The sequence below is a fragment of the Podarcis cretensis genome (assembly GCF_951804945.1).
Source record: "Podarcis cretensis genome assembly, chromosome: 13".
Taxonomy (NCBI): Eukaryota; Metazoa; Chordata; class Lepidosauria; order Squamata; family Lacertidae; genus Podarcis; species Podarcis cretensis.
In genome coordinates this window covers 24,023,275-24,044,227 of record NC_137182.1, presented here as the reverse complement: position 1 = coordinate 24,044,227, position 20,953 = coordinate 24,023,275, and the positions used below count along the sequence as shown (strand labels likewise).

Below are 20,953 nucleotides of genomic sequence, written 5' to 3'. Positions count from 1 at the left end.
ATACCTGAAGGAGCATCTCCACCCCCATCGTTCAATCTAGATACTGAGGTCCAGCGCCGAGGGCCTTCTGGCGGTTCCCTCACTGCGAGAAGCGAAGTTACAGGGAACCAGGCAGAGGGCCTTCTCGGTAGTGGCGCCCGCCCTGTGGAACGCCCTCCCATCAGATGTCAAATAAATAAACAACTCTCTGACATTTAGAAGACATCTGAAGGCAGACCTGTTTAGGGAAGTTTTTAATGACTGATGTTTTAATGTATTTTTTAATCTTTTGTTGGAAGGCGCCCAGAGTGGCTGGGGAAACCCAGCCAGATGGGTGGGGTAGAAAATAATAATAATAATAATAATAATAATAATAATAATAATAATAGTCTGGCAGTCAAAGAGCCCAATCCAAAGTGTTGGTGCCTGCTTTCAAAGCCCCAAACCACTTGAGATTCAAGCACCTGACGGAGCAACTCCTTCCATAACATCCTGCCTATAGACTTAACTAGATGACTAAAGGCACCTGCCAACCCCAACCTCCAGTTCCCTGTTTCATCTGAAGTACGACTCATTCTCAAGAATGGGGGTGTAAAAACTTTTGGGGATTGAGGGCCACAATGACCTATGACGAACCACCTGGGAGCCACGTGACCAAATGGGCCTGGTCTAAGTGCCAAAGCAGGTGTTAGTTAACAATTTGTTTTTTTAAATGGCATTGGGGAGGGCACCAAAAACGTTTGGCATCACAGTGGGAGAAATAAGCAGAAAATATTTTTTATAAGGGAATTAAAAAACCTTTTGGCATTGCAGTATCGTATCATAGTATCATATCTTATGGGAGCAGTCAGTAATTTTTTTAAAAAGGTTTTTTTTTTTTTTTAAAAAAGGCAATTTTTGTGGGGCTCGTGAGAGTCCACAAAATACCCACTGGAGGTGAAATACTGCCTTCAGGGCACAGGTTAGCCATCACTGTTCTAGAGACAGGATCCAGTTGTGGGAGGCTTACTGGATACTGGTGCCAGCCTAGCAAAAAATCCATTTTTTCCCCTTCTAGCACTTTAAAATATTGTTATATCATGTGTCTGCTATCTATTTAGTAATATTTCATGTTTTTTTATCTTGTTCTTGCTGTTTCAGTTTTTGTAAACTGCCCTGGATTCTATCCCGGAAAGGCCAGTATTATACAATACATTACATAAATAACATTTCATTATCACCCAGTCCCCCTCCCAAAACAACAGAACAAGTACATCATGTAAGCAAACATTTCTATTAAACATTAAGGGGTATTCTTGCTGGAAGAGCAAGTGAACATTTTAATCCACTTTGGAGTGCCTCAAAAGCAACTTACTAGAGTTACACCCTATTGATAAAATGTGCATGCATTGAGTTCACAGAACTCCTATTTGGTTTCACAGATTATATTCAGTGCACTGCTTACCTTCATCCCAGTTGTAGCCCAACACAGTAAGACACACACAGCGGGATGCTTAAAAATATTTAATAATATTACAACAGCGAGCATGTGACATAATTTTTTTAGGAAGCTGTACCAGAGAGATGAACATTAGGCTGCATGTAACATTTTGCCTCTCTATTTATCAGCCTGTGAAGTCTGTTTTAATTGATAATAAACTTCCATCAGGATGCTTTCATGCTTGCTAAATCAACGAGAGTTGTGAATCAAGTACTGCCTCAATATCCAGATGGAAATCTGCATTCCAGCATATACCTCGTTCATGATCTGGTCCTCATTCCCAAATCCACTTGATATACAGAATTCAGCCATCCAACTTTGCCTCACCCAGTATACAAACATGCCAACAAACAGAATACAAGTTGTGCCTGAAGCAATGAGCAGAAATGGGAAGAAAGTTCATCAAAGGGCTTCTGACTTCTCCAGAGTCCCTGTCTCCTTTGCTTCAACTGATTCACAGTTCTGCTGTTTGACATACTGGTCCAGCAAGGAAGTCAAGTGAACAGGGCCGCGTTGTAGAAGTGTGCTAGTCTGGGATGTCATGAGAGAGAGGGCACCCACGACCTCCCCTTGGGCAGTCACCATGGACGGGAGTTTGGCATAGTTTGTGAAACCTTGTTTGCTTAGGATGGTGTTGTCCACACAAGCTCCTGGAAGGATGAGAAAATAGGCACCATCAGTAACATTCAGAAGTACTAAAAATAATTTGGAAGTACTAAAAATGATTTGGAAGAGGGTTGGCCAAATCAAAACTTTATAGTACTGGTTGTAGATTGAATAGTTTTTTTTGAAAGGACAATCATTTTTAAAAGGAGACATAGGGTTGTATCCAAAGATGTCCTACTCAAAGGAGGTGCACTGAAATTCATGGACTAACCTGGAATAATGGTGTGCTGAGTCTCGGTACCCAGGCAGACACAGCTGGGTTAGCACGGGGCATTCAAGTTCATGCACCCGAGTCTCAGTTTTTACCCACCTCTTCTTTCCAAAGAACTTTGCATGTTTCCCAAGTGGTTTCACATACAGGCAATTTGCAGGGCCAGGTTCCCTTAGCTTTGGTAAGGAATCTGCATCGTGTGTCTTCAGACCATTCTGTGGCCTCTCCCTGTGGCTCTATGTTCACTGGCTTCCTCTCTGTTATCAAGAGCCTTTCCTTCATTGCTGCCTGACTCACCCCTCTGCCCTCCACGCTTGTTGTTGCTGGCATCCCCCAGCTGATTTCTATCCCCAACTCCTATTAGCTGAATACAGTTGATATACTCTATTCCGAACTTAAAAATGGAAAGCGTAATGCAGGTGGTCAACAGAAGAGGTTTAAAGACTCTCTCAAGGCAAATCTAAAAAAAAATGTAGTATAAACCCAGACAACTGGGAAACACTGGCCTGCAAGCACTCTAATTGGAGAACAGCCTTTACCAAAGGTGCCATGGACTTTGAAGGTGCTTGAACTCAGGAAAAAAGGGAGAAATGTGCTAAGAGGAAGGCACGCTTGGCAAATCCTCACCATGGTCAAGTCCCGCCCGGAAACCTATGTCCCCACTGTGGAAGGATGTGTGGATCCAGAATTGGCCTCCACAGTCACTTACGCACTCACTGTGTTCATGGAAGGCAATCTTACTCGGCTACGAGCGATCACCAAAGATAAGCCTTTTGAATACGGACTGCACCACAACTGCCTTTTGTATTCACTCTGATTCTTAAAACTATTTAATAATATTACAACAGTCAGCATGTGATGTAATCTTTTAGGAAGCTATAGTACAGAGATGAGCATTAGGCAGCACTTGCCTCTCTATTTACCAGCCTGTGAAGTCTGTTTTAATTGATAATAAAATTCCATCGGGATGCTTCCACGCTTGCTAAATCAACACGAGTTGTGAATCAAGTACTGCCTCAATATCCAGATGGAAATCTGCATTCCAGCATACCTCAACTCATGACCTGGTCCTCATTTCTGAATCCATTTGATAACACAGAATTTAGCCATCCATCTTTCAACACTTACCTAGGAGGTTGATTTGTGGCACACCCCTCAGGACTCGCAGCATTTCCTGTGCCCTCGTTTCCGGACTCATCAGTAGGAGGTTGCGCCCCACAAAGAGAGGAAGGAGATTCTTATATTTGGATTCCGAAAGAAAGGGTATCATGACCTGGAAAGGTGGAAGTATAGAACCAATTAAACATGGAGAAAATACCTGCTGAACCAGGGCAGGACTCCAGTTTTGATTTACAAGTGAAGAAATAAGCGTTAAGTGATGCTGTAACTACAACCTGTCTTACTGCATTGGAACTTTTAAAGGACCATGAAGGGTCTCCGGGTTGCGGTCTGTACACCACTAGCTGTAAGGCAACATTCAGTTTAAAGAAAGGCTGAATCTAGTGAGGGGGATATGGGGCAGAAACTACAGGGGACTGGGAGAAGTAGTTGGGCTAGTATACTGTAGGATTGGACTGAGCCAGCGGACTGGTCAAACTCTAATTGCCATTTGATATTTTGCTGCTATACATTGGGCAAGGGACGAGAAGGCCCTCTAGGGAATTTTGCTAGCCAAATCAAAATTTCCGCTTCACTCAAAATTCCTTGGATGTTGTTGTTTCTGAGCAGACGTCTCCAAAAGGGTCTCAAAATTTCGCACGCCAAACTTGCTGGAAATGGGTGCTTTCTAATGAAATAATAATAATAATAATAATAATAATAATAATAATAATAATTTATTATTTATATCCCGCCCATCTGGCTGGGCCTTCCCAGCCACTCTGGGCGGCTTCCATAAAAACCAAAAACACAGTAAAATCACACGTTAAAAACTTCCCTGAACAGGGCTGCCTTAAGATGTCTTCTGAATGTCAGGTAGTTGTTTATCGCTTTGACATCTGCTGGAAGGGCGTTCCACAGGGTGGGCGCCACTACCGAGAAGGCCCTCTGCCTGGTTCCCTGTAGCTTTGCTTCTCGCAATGAGGGAACCGCCAGAAGGCCCTCGGCGCTGGACCTCAGCGTCCGGGCAGAATGATGGGGGTGGAGACGCTCCTTCAGGTATACTGGACCGAGGCCGTTTAGGGCTTTAAAGGTCAGCACCAACACTTTGAATTGTGCTCGGAAACATACTGGGAGCCAATGTAGGTCTTTCAAGACCGGTGTTATATGGTCTCGGCGGCCGCTCCCAGTCACCAGTCTAGCTGCCGCATTCTGGATTAGTTGTAGTTTCCGAGTCACCTTCAAAGGTAGCCCCACGTAGAGTGCATTGCAGTAGTCCAAGCGGGAGATAACCAGAGCATGCACCACTCTGGCGAGACAGTCCGCAGGCAGATAGGGTCTCAGCCTACGTACCAGATGGAGCTGGTAAACAGCTGCCCTGGACACAGATTTGACCTGTGCCTCCATGGACAGCTGTGAGTCCAAAATGACTCCCAGGCTGCGCACCTGGTCCTTCAGGGGCACAGTTACCCCATTCAGGACCAGGGAATCCTCCACACCTGCCCGCCTCCTGTCCCCCAGAAACAGTACTTCTGTCTTGTCAGGATTCAACCTCAATCTGTTAGCCGCCATCCATCCTCCAACCGCCTCCAGACACTCACACAGGACCTTCACTGCCCTCACTGGTTCTGATTTAAAAGAGAGGTAGAGCTGGGTATCATCTGCATACTGATGAACACCCAGCCCAAACCTCCTGATGATCTCTCCCAGCGGCTGCATGTAGATGTTGAAAAGCATGGGGGAGAGGACAGAACCCTGAGGCACCCCACAAATGAGAGCCCAGGGGTCTGAACACTCATCCCCCACCACCACTTTCTGAACACGGCCCAGGAGGAAGGAGCGGAACCACTGTAGGACAGTGCCCCCAGCTCCCAGCCCCTCAAGACGGTCCAGAAGGATGTTATGGTCGATGGTATCAAACGCCGCTGAGAGATCCAGCAGAACTAGGAAACAGCTCTCACCTTTGTCCCTAGCCTGCCGGAGATCATCAACCAGTGCGACCAAGGCAGTTTCAGTCCCATGATGAGGCCTGAATCCCGACTGGAAGGGATCCAAATGGTCCGCTTCTTCCAGGCGTGCCTGGAGTTGTTCGGCAACCGCTCGCTCTATCACCTTGCCCAAGAATGGAAGATTTGAGACTGGGCGATAGTTGGCCATTGTGGCCGCATCTAAAGATGGTTTTTTAAGAAGCGGTTTAATAACTGCCTCTTTCAGCGGGTCTGGGAAGGCTCCCTCACGGAAGGAAGCATTCACCACCCCACGAAGCCCATCGCCCAGTCCTTCCCGGCTAGCTTTTATAAGCCAGGATGGGCAAGGATCCAGGAGACAGGTAATTGGTTTCACTCGTCCAAGCAGCCTGTCCACATCCTCGGAGGTAACAGATTGGAATTGATCCCACTCAACTTGACTAGACAGAACTCTAGCACTCTCCCGCCCTGGCCCTGCTCCCACGGTGGAGTCTACTTCTTCCCGAATATGAGCGATTTTATCTGCAAAAAACTTTGCAAAATCATTGCAGGAGAACAAGTGGCCCGTACTGGGCCCCGATGTTACAGGTGGTTCCGCTAAATTGTGAACCACCTGAAAAAGTCTCCTGCTGCTGTTTTCTGCAGATGCAATAGAGGCGGTGAAGAAATTCTTCTTCGCCGTCGCTATCGCCACTTGGTAGGCTCGACGTTGAGCTCTAACCTGTGTCCGATCAGATTCGGAATGAGTTATCCGCCACCGGCGCTCTAGCCGTCTCAAAGATTGTTTCATTGCCCTCAGATCCATGGAAAACCACGGGGCTCTCCGGGCTCCATGCAATCGGAGAGGGCGCTTCGGAGCCAAACAGTCAATAGCCCTGGTTAACTCCGCATTCCAGCGGGCCACCAGGGAATCAGCTGAAAGGCCATCAACATGGGATAAAGCATCCCCTACCACTCTCTGGAAACCATTTGGATCCATTAAGTGGCGGGGGCGGACCATCCGAATCGGTCCCACCTCCCTGCAGAGGGGATGGGTCGCAGAGAAGTCCAGTTGCACCAGGAAGTGATCTGACCATGGCACTTCTTTTGTTTCACTTTTACTTAGTGTCAGATCACCAACATCCATAGAGGTAAACACCAGGTCCAAGGCATGTCCGCGGCTATGGGTTGGGCCAGACTTATTCAGGGACAGCCCCATGGCGGCCATGCTTTCCACGAAGTCCCGAGCTGCCCCTTGTAAGGTCGTGTCGGCATGGATGTTAAAATCCCCTAGGACGACCAAGCTAGGTGTCTCCAGGAGAACATCCGCCACGACCTGAAGCAGCTCGGGCAGGGAATCCTTGGTGCAGCGGGGAGGTCGGTACACCAAAAGGAATCCTGTACTGCCCCTATTCGTCATGGCTCCAAAGCCGTCACTCGCCATTGGAGACCTATGCATTTTATGCGTCAGAAGCTGATGGAGGTGACAAAATACATCCCACCAAAGCCTTTGATCCCGGCAGCAGTTTCTGTTTATCTGCTGCCCAGATACAAAGTCCGTCAAGATATCAATGAATACAGGCACCTCATGCAGCATTTTATATATCCAATACAGCAGATTTGCATGTCAAAGCTTAGCTCTGATTAAGTTTTGCTTTCACAGGATACGGAAAATTGCTTGGGGAAAAATGAGGCAACATGCTCTAAGGCACGTTGCCCTCTCTATTCCTATAAGAACTGTTTGCATGTAACTGTACCTCATTGGGGAAGTATTTGACATGGATGTTATACTTCCGCAGTCGATACCCCATGAGTACCATGTCATTTGCAGGAACTTGGTTGTACTGGCAGATAGCAATCATTTTACTCTCGTGGAATGCTTGTTCGACATCTCGACGCAACAGCTTCACGTAGCCATTTTCCTGGGGAAGGCGAGAAATTTTGTTTGCTGCCATTAGATTTGAAAAGAGTGAAGAAGAAGAAGAAGAAGAAGAGTTTGGATTTGATATCCCGCTTTATCACTAGACGAAGGAGTCTCAAAGTGGCTAACAATCTCCTTTCCCTTCCTCCCCCACAACAAACACCCTGTAAGGTGAGTGGGGCTGAGAAACTTCAGAGAAGGGTCACCCAGCAGCTGCATGTGGAGGAGCGGGGAATTGAACCCGCTTCACCAGATTATGAGTCCACCACTCTTAACCACTACACCACACTGAAAACCCACAAAGCTGTCGAAAGCTACACAGATGTATTGATGATTGGTTTATTACGGCCATTGGCCCATATCTAAAAACAATACATCAAAATTTATCCATAAACAATACAACTTAAACAGTTCCAAGTTAAAACACCCCTATAAAACCAATTTTACTTCAATTAAGTAAATTAAGTAAATTCTGTGCTGCAAAAGGCAGGCAGAGTGCAGAGGTTTTGAGTTATCTCTGTAGATAACATAAAGGTCTGTTCAGTTGCGAATTGAACAGCAATGGCATTCAGTATGCATGCCTGTTCAGAAAACAAATGAATTAGATTAAACTTGATTTAAATCAGTGGTTTAAATTGACACTGTGTTCCCGATGATTTAAGCAACTGATTTAGATCTACCTACCCTGCCCAGGGAACAGGGCATTTCCATGCTCTGTGCATACCTAATGAAGCATTAAAACCAAATGAAATGTTTTCATTCAAGCCTGAACTCCATTAGAAAGTTTTCATGCTATGAAGCTTTATCCCTGTGATTTCAAAGAATCACAGAGTTGGAAGGGACCCTGAGGATCATCTAGTCCAGCCCCCTGCAATGCAGGCATATGAAGCTGCCCCAGATGGGGATTGAACCTGCAACCTTGGTGTTATCAGCACCACACTCTTAACCAAACAGGCAGCATGTGCAAAACCTGCTATAGTGATTATCACTCATTATTATTTATTTACTTCTATACTGCAAACTCTTATAAAATATATATTTGTGAGTTACAGAAACCAACTTTAGAGTGATTAGCAGCCTTCCCTGTATCACATAGCAAAAAGTTTACAACCGTAATTTAAAACATACAGAACATTAAAACCACGGCAAAGTAGACTAAAACAAATAAAATTGCCTGAAACTTTCTAAATGTCAGAGTAGGTGGGATAGGATTGTCTGTATAATAATGTCTTCAGCAGGCACTGAAAGGAATACAGTCAAGGTTCAGGAAAAGAGCAGAACATCAGACATCATTTGCATTCAGAGTTCATAACAGCCCTGCTGCAATTGGCAAAAACATGAATAAAGAAGGGCAGAGAGCCTACTCTATGATTTTGAAGGCTCTGCACCATAGAGTTTAGACAGTAACAATCAGCGCAGAAGGGTGTGTTGTGTTGTTACCTCTTCAACTTGTTTCACTTGGGGTTTGATGCACCTCTCCGGGATCAAAGGCTTTGGTGGGATGTATTTTGTCACCTCCATCAGCTTCTGACGCACAAAATGCATAGGTCTCCAATGGCGAGTGACGGCTTTGGAGCCATGACGAATAAGCTGAAGGGTGGGCAGCCAGTCTGGAGCAATGGAAAAGCAGAACAATCAGAATGGCTAGGCCCCCCCAAGACACAACCCCCAAATGTAGGACATTCTGTGGGCTCTCATACTGTGTAATCCCATCCTTTCCAACCATAAAAAACTGAGCTAAGGGGAAGCATAGAATCCTAGTGTTCCAAAGGATGAAATAGTCACCCACTCTCACTTCCACAGGTGTTGCCACTCCACATACTAATCCACACATTCCAAACTAGTGCTCCAGAAACAGGCAGCAACATTAACAGACACTTACAGAGTAGAAAGCTTTGTGACTCATGCAAGCCAGCTAAATTACAGATTACAGCAGAAGGCGGGAAAATTAAAGGCACAAAGAAGCATCCGAATGCTGTTCTACATATTTATAGTGTGCCTGTAGTTATAGCATTGCATGCAGCTCTGGTAACTCAGTGTCAGAGATGAGCTGAAACAGGTTCGAAAGCGCAATTTTGAATATGTATGCACACAGGAATTCTTAACACAGCTTGAGTGTGGGGGGTGGGGGGTTACCAAATGTTAATGGCCTGGAGGGACAACAGTACAGTACAGCCCATAGGCACCGACTCCATGGGGCCTGAGGGGGCCCGAGCCCCCTCAAAAATTCGTTTGGGGGGGCTCCGCCCCCCCAATAATTTAAGAAAATTATTAGTTATATTATGCTTCGTAAAATCACAAAATTATGTTGGTATTTTTTATTTTCCTTGTTTGACGATAGTTACCTTTTAAAATACATTCAGTAATGAGTTAAAACAAATAATTATTACGGTAGTAAAACAGGCGGCGCGAGTAGTTTTGCTCGGTGCGTGCGACTGGCCCAGCCCCTCTTTCCTTTTCCTCTCTTCTGCTCTCCCGCCGGGCGCTTGAGGGAGAGTTACTTAGCGGTTCTGAGGAGCCGCTGTTGTTTCGGCAGGGGAAAAACCGCCGCCCGCGAACCGCCGAGCTCCCTCTCTCTTTCCAGCCTCTCTCTCTCTCTCTCTCTCTCTCTCGCTATGGCCAAGGAGGAGAAGAAGCCCTTCAGCCAGTCTACGGCCGAGTGGCGGAGATTCATCTACAACCCCAACAGTGGCGAGTTCCTGGGGCGAACGGCCAAGAGCTGGGGTGAGGAGGGCGAGCGAGCGAGCGAGCGCGCGCGCGGGGAAGGGAGAGGAGGGGGCGGCCGGCACGAGGGGCGGTGGGAGGCGAGGCGCGGCGGGCACTTGCCTTGCCCACCACGCATCTCTCTCCTTCTCGGTCTCTCTCCCTCCCTCAGCTGGCGAGGGGGCCACGAGGCGGGCGGCAGCAGCAGCAACGGGCCGGGAGCGGCTCTTAGAAAACTTCCCGGGGCAGGACCCCGGTATGGGCCCCCCCCAATATTTTTTATAAGTCGGCGCCCCTGGTACAGCCTATTCCTAACGGTACTAGGGAAGTACCGTACTTTTCCGTCTATAAGACGCCCCCATGTATAAGATGACCCCTATATTAGAAAATGAGGGATGCGGGTGGAGCTGTGGGTTAAACCACAGAGCCTAGGACTTGCCAATCAGAAGGTCGGCGGTTCGAATCCCCGTGACGGGGTGAGCTCCCGTTGCTCGGTCCCTGCTCCTGCCAAACTAGCGTTCGAAAGCATGTCAAAGTGCAAGGAGATAAATAGGTACCGCTCCGGCAGGAAGGTAAACGGCGTTTGAGTGCGCTGCTCTGGTTCGCCAGAAACGGCTTAGTCAGGCTGTACGCTGGCTCCCTTGGCCAATAAAGCGAGATGAGCGCCGCAACCCCAGAGTCAGTCATGACTGGACCTAATGGTCAGGGGTCCCTTTACCCTATATTAGAAAATGGGGGAGGACTGAGCTTTTGGGGGGGTTATTTGGGGAGGAATGTTGAAAATCACTCACCAGCCAGAACGCAGCACACAACTGCTTGCGTTTCAGAAACCACCTATCAGCTGCCCGATCGCCGCCATTAGCCCTCCCAATTGCCGCTGCAGCAGCCAACAGACAGCTGCCCTTGTCGCAGCAAGCGGGAGTGTGATTGGCGGCCGCTGGCGGCGATCAGGCAGCTGATAGGTGGTTTCTGAGATGCGAACGGTTGTGTGCTGTGTTCCGGCGGGTGAGCGATTTTCGGCATTTCTCCCCAATCAAGTGGCCAATGCCGAAAATTGCTCACCCGCCGGAATGAAGCACGAGCCCGAGATTTTAAGTGGCGATTGGTCCGTCATCCCCACCCCACCCCGTGTATAAGACAACCCTAAATTTTGAACCTCATTTTTGGGTCAAAAAAGCTCATCTTATACATGGAAAAATACGGTAAATGTAAATTCTGAGTATATAATTAATAGCAAGGAACAAAGTGGTAAGGAACATTATTTTTGCTGTTATGGCATCAGATGAACAAAGAACTTAGGTTTGCCTCCCATTCATATTATTTAGAGACAGTTTGCGTTTTGGGTGCCTCAATAGGAAACTCATTACGGGCAGATTTTCTCCAGCTTGTTACCATATTCAACAAATATTACAATGGCCAATAATACGTTTCACAAGAATGACAAATGACAGATTATGCATTTTAAGAGACCGAACTAAATTTATTTTCCGCCAAAGATTCCTGCATTGCAGGGCGATGACCCTGGTGGACCCTTCCAGTTCTATAATTCTATGATAGCGCAATCTGCATGCCCACCAACTTCACTTCCACTTCAGTGCCAGACTGGGTAATTTCCCTTGCCACAACAAATTCGATCACACATTTGAGGAAAGGCCAGGCTGGGCTGGGGTCGAAACCCGAATTTCTGGGAACTTTGAGCCTAGCTCTCCCCACAAGAGTCCTTCGAGGGCTGCACAGGTTTAAAGAACCGATGCAGCTGCCTTTAGCTCTGCAATACCTTATTAGCCATGAAATGAATGACTGGACACGCCACAGAGTCTGTCTAATAATAATAAAAGACCACCCCAGAAATGCCACATGCTGGATCTCGGATGGTGGGGTGGGAAGAAAATTATTAAGATTCTGGATTTCAACAGGGCGAGATGTAGGGCACTGGATCCCCACGAGGCTGGAGGAAGGGGAGAAAATGCAACGCGTGAAAGGGGCAGTTCTTAGCAACCAGTAAGTGCAGGAGAACAAAACTTCCCCAACATCTATCTTGCCCTTACCGGTTTTGCAAAACCTTTCGCACCAGCGAGTAACGGCAGCCATCTTGAGGGGTGTGCGGCGAACAGAAGCCGAGCATTATGGGATGGGAAGCATAGCTCCTCCTTGGGTGGGCGGTGGGGAGGTTTAAAGGAGAAGGAACCCATTTTTCCCCATTATGAAGCCTGACAAATAAAAAGAAACCTCCTGGCTATTAGCAACGGGTTACACGCTCTCCTTCCGCTCTACAATTGTTTCATAGAAGTGAAAGGTGGATGTTTTTGTTTCCCAGCGGCCCTCGCTTGTTGTTGCTAAGGAAAGACTTCACGACCTCCTCCATCCACCCCCCTAAACTCGCCAAGCTGTTGCTTCTAAAAAAATAAAATCTCACCGAGACCCCCGCCCCGTCTCTCGCTACAGCTGAGACCCTTCCTCAAGACCCCCCCCCATTCCAGGTGTTGCTTAAGGCCTCCTTCGGACCGGGGTGCCCCCTCTCCTCAAGGTGCAACTCGGAAGACCCTCTTCTCAAGCCTTTGAGGCTTTGCAAAGGATGCCCCGCAAAGGATGCCTAACATCCCTCAGGAGAAACAGACCCCAGTGCATGCATTCTCCTGGCTAGGCAGAATCCTGTTGCAAGCTCTTGCCCGAAAGGGCACTGCGCCACCCCCACAAATCACCCTCCTCTCTCCCCTCCCTCAGTTGCAGCACGGCCACTTTCAAGGGAAGCCTTCCACGCCTTCCTAAGGGGAATCCCACATCACCCTCTCTGCCTGTTGCTAAGGAGATCCCGCGACTTCCCACCCGTTGCTAGGCAACGTCCAAGCGGCTGCGTCTGCTGCTAAGGCCGTTTCTCCCCCTCCCCGCTCCCAGGGCTTGTTGCCAGGACGACCTTGACACTAGTTCCGAACGGTTGCTATGGAGATTTCCAAACTGTAGCTGCTTCAGGTTCCCTTCCTCCCCGTCTCACAGCACCACAAATTCCCAGGGTGCCTCACACTCAACATAGATAGGCCTGTTGCATTGCTGGGAGTGGTGTGGTCAAGGTATCCCGGCTGGTGACCCTTTCCATCAATGATGTCAGGAGGTGAGTAATCGTGTCTAAAGGTGCCTTAACCCCTAAGTGGGGCTGGTTCTCTGTGTGTTATATGTACAGGTACATTTTATTGTTGTTTAGTCATTTAGACGTGTCCGACTCTTCGTGACCCCATGGACCAGAGCACGCCAGGCCCTCCTGTCTTCCACTGCCTCCCGCAGTTTGGTCAAACTCATGTTGGTAGCTTCGAGAACACTGTCCAACCATCTCGTCCTCTGTCGTCCCCTTCTCCTCGTGCCCTCCATCTTTCCCAACATCAGGGTCTTTTCCAGGGAGTCTTCTGGAAGTATTGGAGTATTGGAGCCTCAGCTTCAGGATCTGTCCTTCCAGTGAGCACTCAGGGCTGATTTCCTTCAGAATGGAGAGGTTTGATCTTCTTGCAGTCCATGGGACTCTCAAGAGACTCCTCCAGCACCATAATTCAAAAGCTTCAATTCTTTGGCGATCAGTCTTCTTTATGGTCCAGCTCTCACTTCCATACATCACTACTGGGAAAAACTATATGGACCTTTGTTGGCAAGGTGATGTCTCTGCTTTTTAAGATGCTGTCTAGGTTTGTCATCGCTTTTCTCCCAAGAAGCAGGTGTCTTTTAATTTCATGGCTGCTGTCACCACCTGCAGTGATCATAGAGCCCAAGAAAGTAAAATCTCTCACTGCCTTCATTTCTTCCCCTTTGCCAGGAGGTGATGGGACCAGTGGCCATGATCTTGGTCTTTTTGATGTTGAGCTTCACACCATATTTTGCTCTCTCCTCTTTCACCCTCATTTAGAGGTTTTTTAATTCCTCCTTACTTTCAACCATCAAAGTTGTGTCATCTGCATAACTGAGGTTGTTGATATTTCTTCCGGCAGTCTTCATTCTGGCTTGGGATTCATCCAGTCCAGCCTTTCACATGATGAATTCTACATAGACACCCACAACTATATCTGTGTAGGATTGGCTTTTGGGGAGGAGGAGAAATTCACCAGGTGGAAAACTTCCTTTGTCAACATTATGGGCACTCCAGCTACTCTCCTGTGCCAATTGCTCTTAATAATTTGTTAGATCTTATTTGCTTTCCATTATAAATATGAAACAAGTTTGCACGTAAGAGCTAATGTACAAAACTAGGTGAACTTGAAAATTAGAATCCTTTTGATTGATTGTGCATTGTATTATAGGGCTATTATTATTATTAATTTCTATCCCACATTACATTTTTAAGGAAAAAAACCTCAAAGCAGTTTACAACCTACATTAAAATGTCAAATAAAACAATCCACAGTACAGAAGAAAGTCAAATATAAAGCATACATTTGAAGCAATGCAATTACTGTAATGGGAAACAAAAATGTTGTTTTGAAGATTTCAAAAGAAAACATTACAAAGGAGGTCAAGTGAAAAATGCACATTTAACACAGCAAAGCTAACAAATAAATTAATAATAACATTTCAAAAGAAAACATTACTAAAGAAAGTAAAATATAAAATTCACATTTAAAATGGCATAATTAACAAGAGACTAAGAATTTCTCAGGCATAGAATGTATCTGCTGCTGTTGCTGCCAATCTTCCAAATCATGGTTCATGATGGGCAGTGGCTGTGGAAGTTCAGTCCTTTTTGAGACAGTGGAAACATTTGAAATTTTAAGAAAGCATCATGGGCGCCAGTCACAATATGGCTGCCATGGGAGCATGAGATAGCACAAAATGGCTGAAACAGGACTACAGAATGGTGGAGACATGTCAACCTACATCAACCACTGCTGCATTTGCTCAGAGAACAGGTCTTGCAACGTTCCTCTGTTCGGAGGAGAAAGGAAGATGGTTGTTCAGTCTTGCCAACCAATGGAGGGGTGTGCTGATGTCAGTTTTTCTGGTTCTTTTTTTAAATGAGAATATGCAGGCATAACTAATCAATATTAAGTGTCGGAATATACAAATATGCACTCAGTCTCTTCCTTAAAACCATATAAATGTAGTCAGAGCCTTGATGGATCACATCGAAGTCCACTTACGTAACCTTCCTTAGCAGAAGCCCAGCAACCAGCAGGTGCCAGGTGATCCACCAAAAAAAGGACTAGTCCCAACACTGAGCTACAAATTATGTTCTGCCCATCCTTGCATAGCGTTGCCACATGTCCTCTTTTTCCAGGACACGTCCTCTTTTTCATGGGTAGAGTCATAGTGAGCCATAGTTAAATGCAGAAGTCGGCAGATGTGTCCTCTTTTTTCCTCTTCAAAATAGGGCAACCCTAGAGCATCATGAAGTCAATGAATAGGAAGCGATTTGAGCCTTTAGAAGACATGCTTATTTTTTTATTATTACCCTTGGTCTAATATGGCGCTTCAAGTGAATTGTTAGCTAAACATCACCTGGCTTTGCTATCTAAAGGGAATTCCAGTGGTTTTGCTTTCAGATAACTCACAGAAGTTATCTCCCCATAGGAGGAGTGAGTATGACGAAATCCCTCATTGCTCAGAGGAACCTGAACATTCCAGTGGAGAAAGAGTCCCCAGAGAGTATGTGAGTATCTTATGCACTGAACTTTAATTCAGATGGTGATAATATTCAGGGCTGGAAGGTGAGGAGCTGTGGGGCTGATTTCTGATAAATTTCTCTTCCTTTTAGTTCCCAAGCCTTGGCTTCTCTTCATACCCTCAGGCTAGACAGAGAGAGAATTAGCTGCATCGCAAATCTGCAAGGTTTAGAGCAGGTCCACAGCCTCTACCTGCAACAGGTAAAATATGTCACCACACTGTTCACTGCCATGGTACAACAACATTCTCTTGGAAAGATGGGGCCCTGTCAAAACCTGGTCAGTTAGTATAGAAGCATCCCAGGAGAAAGGTACTGGGCCAAGTTCAAGGACTTCGTGAAAAAGTTTGGTTGTGTGTTGAAGCAGTACTGAACCAAGAACACAGGCAGGAAAAATTGCTTGTGTGTGCATTCATGAGCTCCATTATTCAGAGGTTCTGAAGCTGATTAATGTTAATTTCCTTTTAGAACCAAATAGAGAAAATTGAGAACTTGAGCTGCTTTCCAAACTTGACGTAAGTAAAATTACTTGTTTTCCCAACATTATAAAGTGGAACCTCAGAAGCCAAACACCTGTAAACTTAAAACGTTTTGGCTCCTGAACGATCGAAAACCAAAAGTGATTGTTCCGGTTTTTGAATGATTTTCAGAAGCCCAATGTCTGGTGCAGCTTCCACAGCTTCTGATTGGCTGCAGGTTTCTCCTGCAGCCAATTGGAAGCCTTGCCTTGGAAGTTGAACGTTTTGGAAGTCGAACAGACTTCTGGAATGGATTCCGTTTGACTTCAAAGGTACGTCTGTATCTATCTATCTATCTATCTATCTATCTATCTATCTACCAACCTCCCTACCTACCTCTAAAAGGACATTTTGTGCGGAAGTTAGATAATTTCAACCACTTCTAAATCAAGCCAACTGGGGAGTCAATATTTTATTCAAGTAGTGGGTCCTGAAGGAGGAATAAGAAGTAGTTTGATGAACAGAGCAGGGAAGGCTGTGATGCATAGGAGGATCATGGCAGAAGACAACCGGGAGTAGAGTTGGAGGAGATAAGGCGGCCAACCAAAGATGAGTTAGAGGATCCACACCATACATGTAAAGTACACCCAAAGCTCATTTAAAGCACATGACATCCCCCAAAGAATAATGGGAAATACAGTTCCCCCTCCTATTAAATAACATTCAATGCACATTTAAAGCACTTGGCTTCTCCAAAATGTGCATTAAATGTTCTTTAAATGTATGGTGTGGACCTGCCCAGAGAGGTATTATTCCCACCATAAAGATAATATAGGCTAAAGGCCTTCTCTCTGGTGTGCTGGTTTTCGTTGTGGAGGGGATATTTTTATGCTTCCATCATCAGAAGCAAAGGTACAGGGAGTTTTAATTGTGAGGAGCAGAAGTGCATTGCTAATTTTAAACCAATGCAGGGGATAAAGGAGAGTGAAGGGAAAAGAGGCTGACTGCATCTGGGCTTTGAGAGTTGCATTACAACTCTTTCCTGCTGCCCAATGAGAAGTAAATCACGGCTTCAGTGTGCAGTTCCCCTTCTCTAGAAGGCAGAGTCATCCTTGGTCTCCTGGATCTCACCACCTCCTCCTATTGTGTTCTCATGCAACTGCAGTTTTCTGACACTAGCCGGGAACCGCATTAGCCAAGTGGAGAACCTCCATACTCTCCTGAAGCTGCAGTTTCTGGATCTCTCACAGAACCGCATTGAAACACTGGACACAGGTACAGCTTTTCCTACACTAGGCTTCACCACCTGCAATACTCTCTTCTGGACTATCAAGTTTCCTGGGATCCATTGTGGAAAACAACTCACCCATCCATCTACTCTGATGGGTATTAAGACTAAATTAAACTGGTCGGCTGCTAATCCAGCCAATTTGACTAATAAAACACTGGGCTAGGAGTACTCTGTACATAAATAACAAAACAAAACAAAACCCCTCTTGAAATCCAGTACCCACCAACTCAAATTCTATTGTGCAGGTGAATTTCCCACTGGGTTGACAGATCAGATCTGTTTACCACCCTTATTTTAGCTTCAGAAGCTAGTACAGTGGTACTTTGGTTCTCAAATTTAATCCGTTCTGGAAGTCCACTCGACTCTCAGAATGTTCAGAAATCAAGGCGCGGCTTCCAATTGGCTGCAGGTGCTTCCTGCACTCAAGCAGAAGCCGTGTTGATGTTTGGCTTCTGAAAAAATGTTCAAACCTGGAATACTTACTTCTGGGTTTTTAGCGTTCGGAAGCCGATTTGTTCATCAACTAAGCCGTTCGAGAACCAAGGTTTGACTATACCAGAAAGGCAGCTGCCCCATGTAAAAAAGGAGCTCATCCCCATTTTTTGCTTCATGTGCTAAACTTGAATAAGCCAGCCCTGCATCCTGTATGCATTTATTCCCATCAGCTTCCCCGATTCTGCCTAACTTTCTGTACAGATGAGCTGCCCCGGAGCCTCGTGATCCTTGACCTGACAGGAAACGAATGCACTAAGCAGAACAGCTACAGGTAAAGCCAAGAATCGATCCACGCTTCTGCATAATATCCCACCCAACAGCTTTAGGCATGTGCATCATGCCCATGTAGAACCTACAGGAGAGGGATGAAGAGCGCAACCCCCTCATCCAGTTCCCTGTGTTGGCATACCTGCCCCATCTCTGGGACCTGCCTGCCTGTTGCCTGGGCATCCTGCAGGAATGGAGGTTTCCATGTACAGTACCACAGGAAAAAGTCAAGGGAAGGATCAGAATGGATGGGAGATGTGGGAAGTGGTGGCAGGGCTTTCTAAGCAAAACAGCATGGCTTCTAGCAGCTTTTTTTTTGGGGGGGGAGGCCTCTGTGTCCGATTCTTCATTCAAGTGCCAAAGAAACGGGTGCATCTAGGAAGCTTGCCTCTCCTTTAGCCACTGTTCCCACCTCACTAGGGGGCTGCCATGGGCTTTGAAGATGGGAGTTGTTTTGTTTGACGCCCAGCTTGAGAACTCTTGCTTCCTTCTGGCCATCCCAAGGGAGCGCGTGTTGGCAGCTCTGCCCCATCTGAAAGAACTGGATACGCAGGGTGTTCCCAATCAGAAAGACACCGTCCAAACTGAAGAAGAGGAGGAGGACAGTTCAGAAGAAAGTGACGAGGATTGGTCTGATCTCGCTATACCTTTGAGCATAGAAAAAGGTACCCCCAAAGTTTCCAGGCCAGGTTTTAGGTGTTAGGAACATTGGGGACCAAGGACCTTCTTTGCGTGGTGCCTCTTCCACGCAAGGTCTGGAGGGTGGCAACACGAGAACGGGCCTTTTCTTAGTTGGAAATAACTTGCAGATAACTAATTGGCTTAGGATTTTATATAAGTTAAGTGATGAATTAATTTGTATAATTTCAAAATGAAAAGACTGAAAGATGTTAAAGCTAAACGTAAATTTTATAAGAACTGTGATTTGGAAAACTGTTAAATGGATATGCATGGAAATTCAACCAAGGGGAAGCGAGGAAGTCACTTAACAATGTCAATAAGTATAATTTTTAAGAAGATTATGATTTGTGTTTGTTTGTCTTTGTGAAAATTAATTTTAAAAAATGGGGAAGGGGGAAGAATGGGCCTTTTCTGCAATGGCTCCCCGTTTGTGGAATGCTCGCCCCAGGGAAGCTCGCTTGGCACATTATTACCAAACTTTAGGTGCCAGGCGAAAACGTTCCTCTTTTCCCAGGCCTTTGGCTGTTTATCTACAGCCTTTTAAATGTGTTTGTGGGAGAGAAGGGGAGGGGCTATTGTTTTGTTGGTTTCAACAAAATAAATGTTTTTATCTGGTGAATAACTAAAATGTTTTCATCTTGTGAACCGCCCTGAGATTTTTGGCGGTCTGTATATAAATCTAATAAATAAGATGCTATGTGTAAGTTTATAAAGCAAAGTTTATTAACAGTCATTACATTTATACACAGTATGTCACTTCTCTCTGTTACGGAGCTCTACGTTGCATTTCCAGAGGGTCTTCCCATTTATGGACTGACCAGACCCAGCACTCCATAGCTTCAGCAGAGCAACTGCCTCATGTCCCTGGGATAATTAAGTGCAGAACATTTGACTCTCCAACTTCCTGCCTGAGCTGGTTTCCAAGGCCAAAAGGGCAGTCGTTCCAGTGACGCACACTAGTCAAAAACTTGTGGGGTTCCACTAGTCATCCCCACATAAAGGAACACTCTGTGCCCATTCCTAGAGGCAGCAGCTGCTGACACAGAGCTCCCCGCTCCTAAAGAGCAATTGTCTTCCGGATGATGCAGACTCCATGTCATTGCAAATAATTCATATTATTTTGGCCAAGAGTGCACACACTGTTGCCCTTAAAAAAAAAATCCCCTGGTAAGTCATAGATTCCCGCTGCACATTTGCTGAGAATGGACAGTAGGAAAAGGAATTGGTGGGGAGGCATTTATCTAGTGCCAGACACAGCGGGCCTGCTTTTTTACTTATATCCTCTTCATTTGGCAGACTTCTTTGCCGACCTCCGTGAGGAGTTAAGAGCCCACTCAGCCCAGCGGAGGGAGGAGGAAGCGAGGGAATACGAAGACCGCTTGGAGGAGCTGAGGCAGATGCAGAATCTGAGAGAACTGGTGTTCAACACAAGTGAAAGGCCGCCCTGGCCATTCGGTGTACCAGAACTAATATCTGCAGCCCCAGAGGGGAGCGTGCTCCAAAGTGAATATCACCACCACCCTCCTTCCAGCCTTTCAAAAATGGCAAACCCAACACCCAAAAAGGGGCCAAGAGCCTCAAAGGGGAAGGCTGGCAGCTCAAGTCCAACACAGCTGAAAGCTTCAAAGGGAGAGGGGTCTGGTGTAATGAAAACCACAAGCAAAGGTGTAAAGAAATGATCAGAGCATCCTTTTGCTTTTCGTTTTTAATTTCTGCTTTATCCTCTCAAACAAATACAATACTTCCTTGAATCTAATCAGCAGACGGGTCGTTATCCATCTTTTAAGTGTGGAGGGGCATGGCAAGGAGGCAGAAAACTGACAAAGGCCCTCTGCTGAAACCTGTAGGCAGTGCTTCCTCTAAGTGAAGGCTGCAAGCAGCGAAGCCAGTTGCAGGGTTACTCAGGCCAATGGGGTTTGCCTCTTCCTAAGGACATGCAGGAAGGCTTTTTTGCGCCTGTTGAAATTCTGACCTACTTGATGAAAACCGGCTTACCTGTGAAAACTATTCCTGGGAAGTATAGAGTTATGAGGCCGCTCAGAATTCCTTGTTAGGAGTTTGGATCTGCCTAAAACTTGGCAAGGAAACAAAATAATGATGTAGATCTGAAACCTTGCCT

At 46.2% G+C, this 20,953-nt stretch overlaps 2 protein-coding genes across 3 annotated transcripts; one reads left to right on the top strand and one right to left on the bottom strand.

Annotated features, from left to right (window-relative positions):
• Positions 1–1,467: 1,467 nt before the first annotated feature.
• On the bottom strand, positions 1,468–12,201 carry MRPL10 (mitochondrial ribosomal protein L10). The gene is made up of 5 exons (XM_079950065.1): positions 12,053–12,201; positions 8,742–8,911; positions 7,138–7,302; positions 3,465–3,609; positions 1,468–2,109 (listed from the first exon to the last, which is right to left on the bottom strand). Exons 1-5 carry the CDS (start codon positions 12,093–12,095, stop codon positions 1,862–1,864), a joined length of 771 nt encoding a protein of 256 aa, XP_079806191.1. The 5' UTR covers positions 12,096–12,201; the 3' UTR covers positions 1,468–1,861.
• Positions 12,202–12,859: 658 nt separating this feature from the next.
• Positions 12,860–20,590, top strand: LRRC46 (leucine rich repeat containing 46). Of its 2 annotated transcripts, none has more exons than XM_079949954.1 (8): positions 12,860–13,113; positions 15,552–15,630; positions 15,736–15,844; positions 16,111–16,157; positions 17,266–17,375; positions 18,088–18,157; positions 18,658–18,818; positions 20,131–20,590. In XM_079949954.1, exons 1-8 carry the CDS (start codon positions 13,101–13,103, stop codon positions 20,511–20,513), a joined length of 972 nt encoding a protein of 323 aa, XP_079806080.1. In that variant the 5' UTR covers positions 12,860–13,100; the 3' UTR covers positions 20,514–20,590. The 2 variants fall into 2 exon arrangements, with proteins under 2 accessions (XP_079806080.1, XP_079806081.1); XM_079949955.1 differs by lacking the exon at positions 12,860–13,113 and adding an exon at positions 13,956–14,130.
• Positions 20,591–20,953: the final 363 nt, after the last annotated feature.

Excerpts from the sequence above, each read along its gene's own strand:
- MRPL10 (XM_079950065.1), bottom strand. The coding sequence starts at position 12,095 with ATGGCTGCCGTTACTCGCTGGTGCGAAAGGTTTTGCAAAACCG. Across the intron at positions 7,303-8,741 it reads AAGTGAAACAAGTTGAAGAG|GAAAATGGCTACGTGAAGCT; the intron begins GTAACAACACAA and ends CGCCTTCCCCAG. Across the intron at positions 2,110-3,464 it reads GCCACAAATCAACCTCCTAG|GAGCTTGTGTGGACAACACC; the intron begins GTAAGTGTTGAA and ends TCATCCTTCCAG.
- LRRC46 (XM_079949954.1), top strand. Across the intron at positions 15,631-15,735 it reads AAAGAGTCCCCAGAGAGTAT|TTCCCAAGCCTTGGCTTCTC; the intron begins GTGAGTATCTTA and ends TCTTCCTTTTAG. Across the intron at positions 17,376-18,087 it reads CATTGAAACACTGGACACAG|ATGAGCTGCCCCGGAGCCTC; the intron begins GTACAGCTTTTC and ends CTTTCTGTACAG.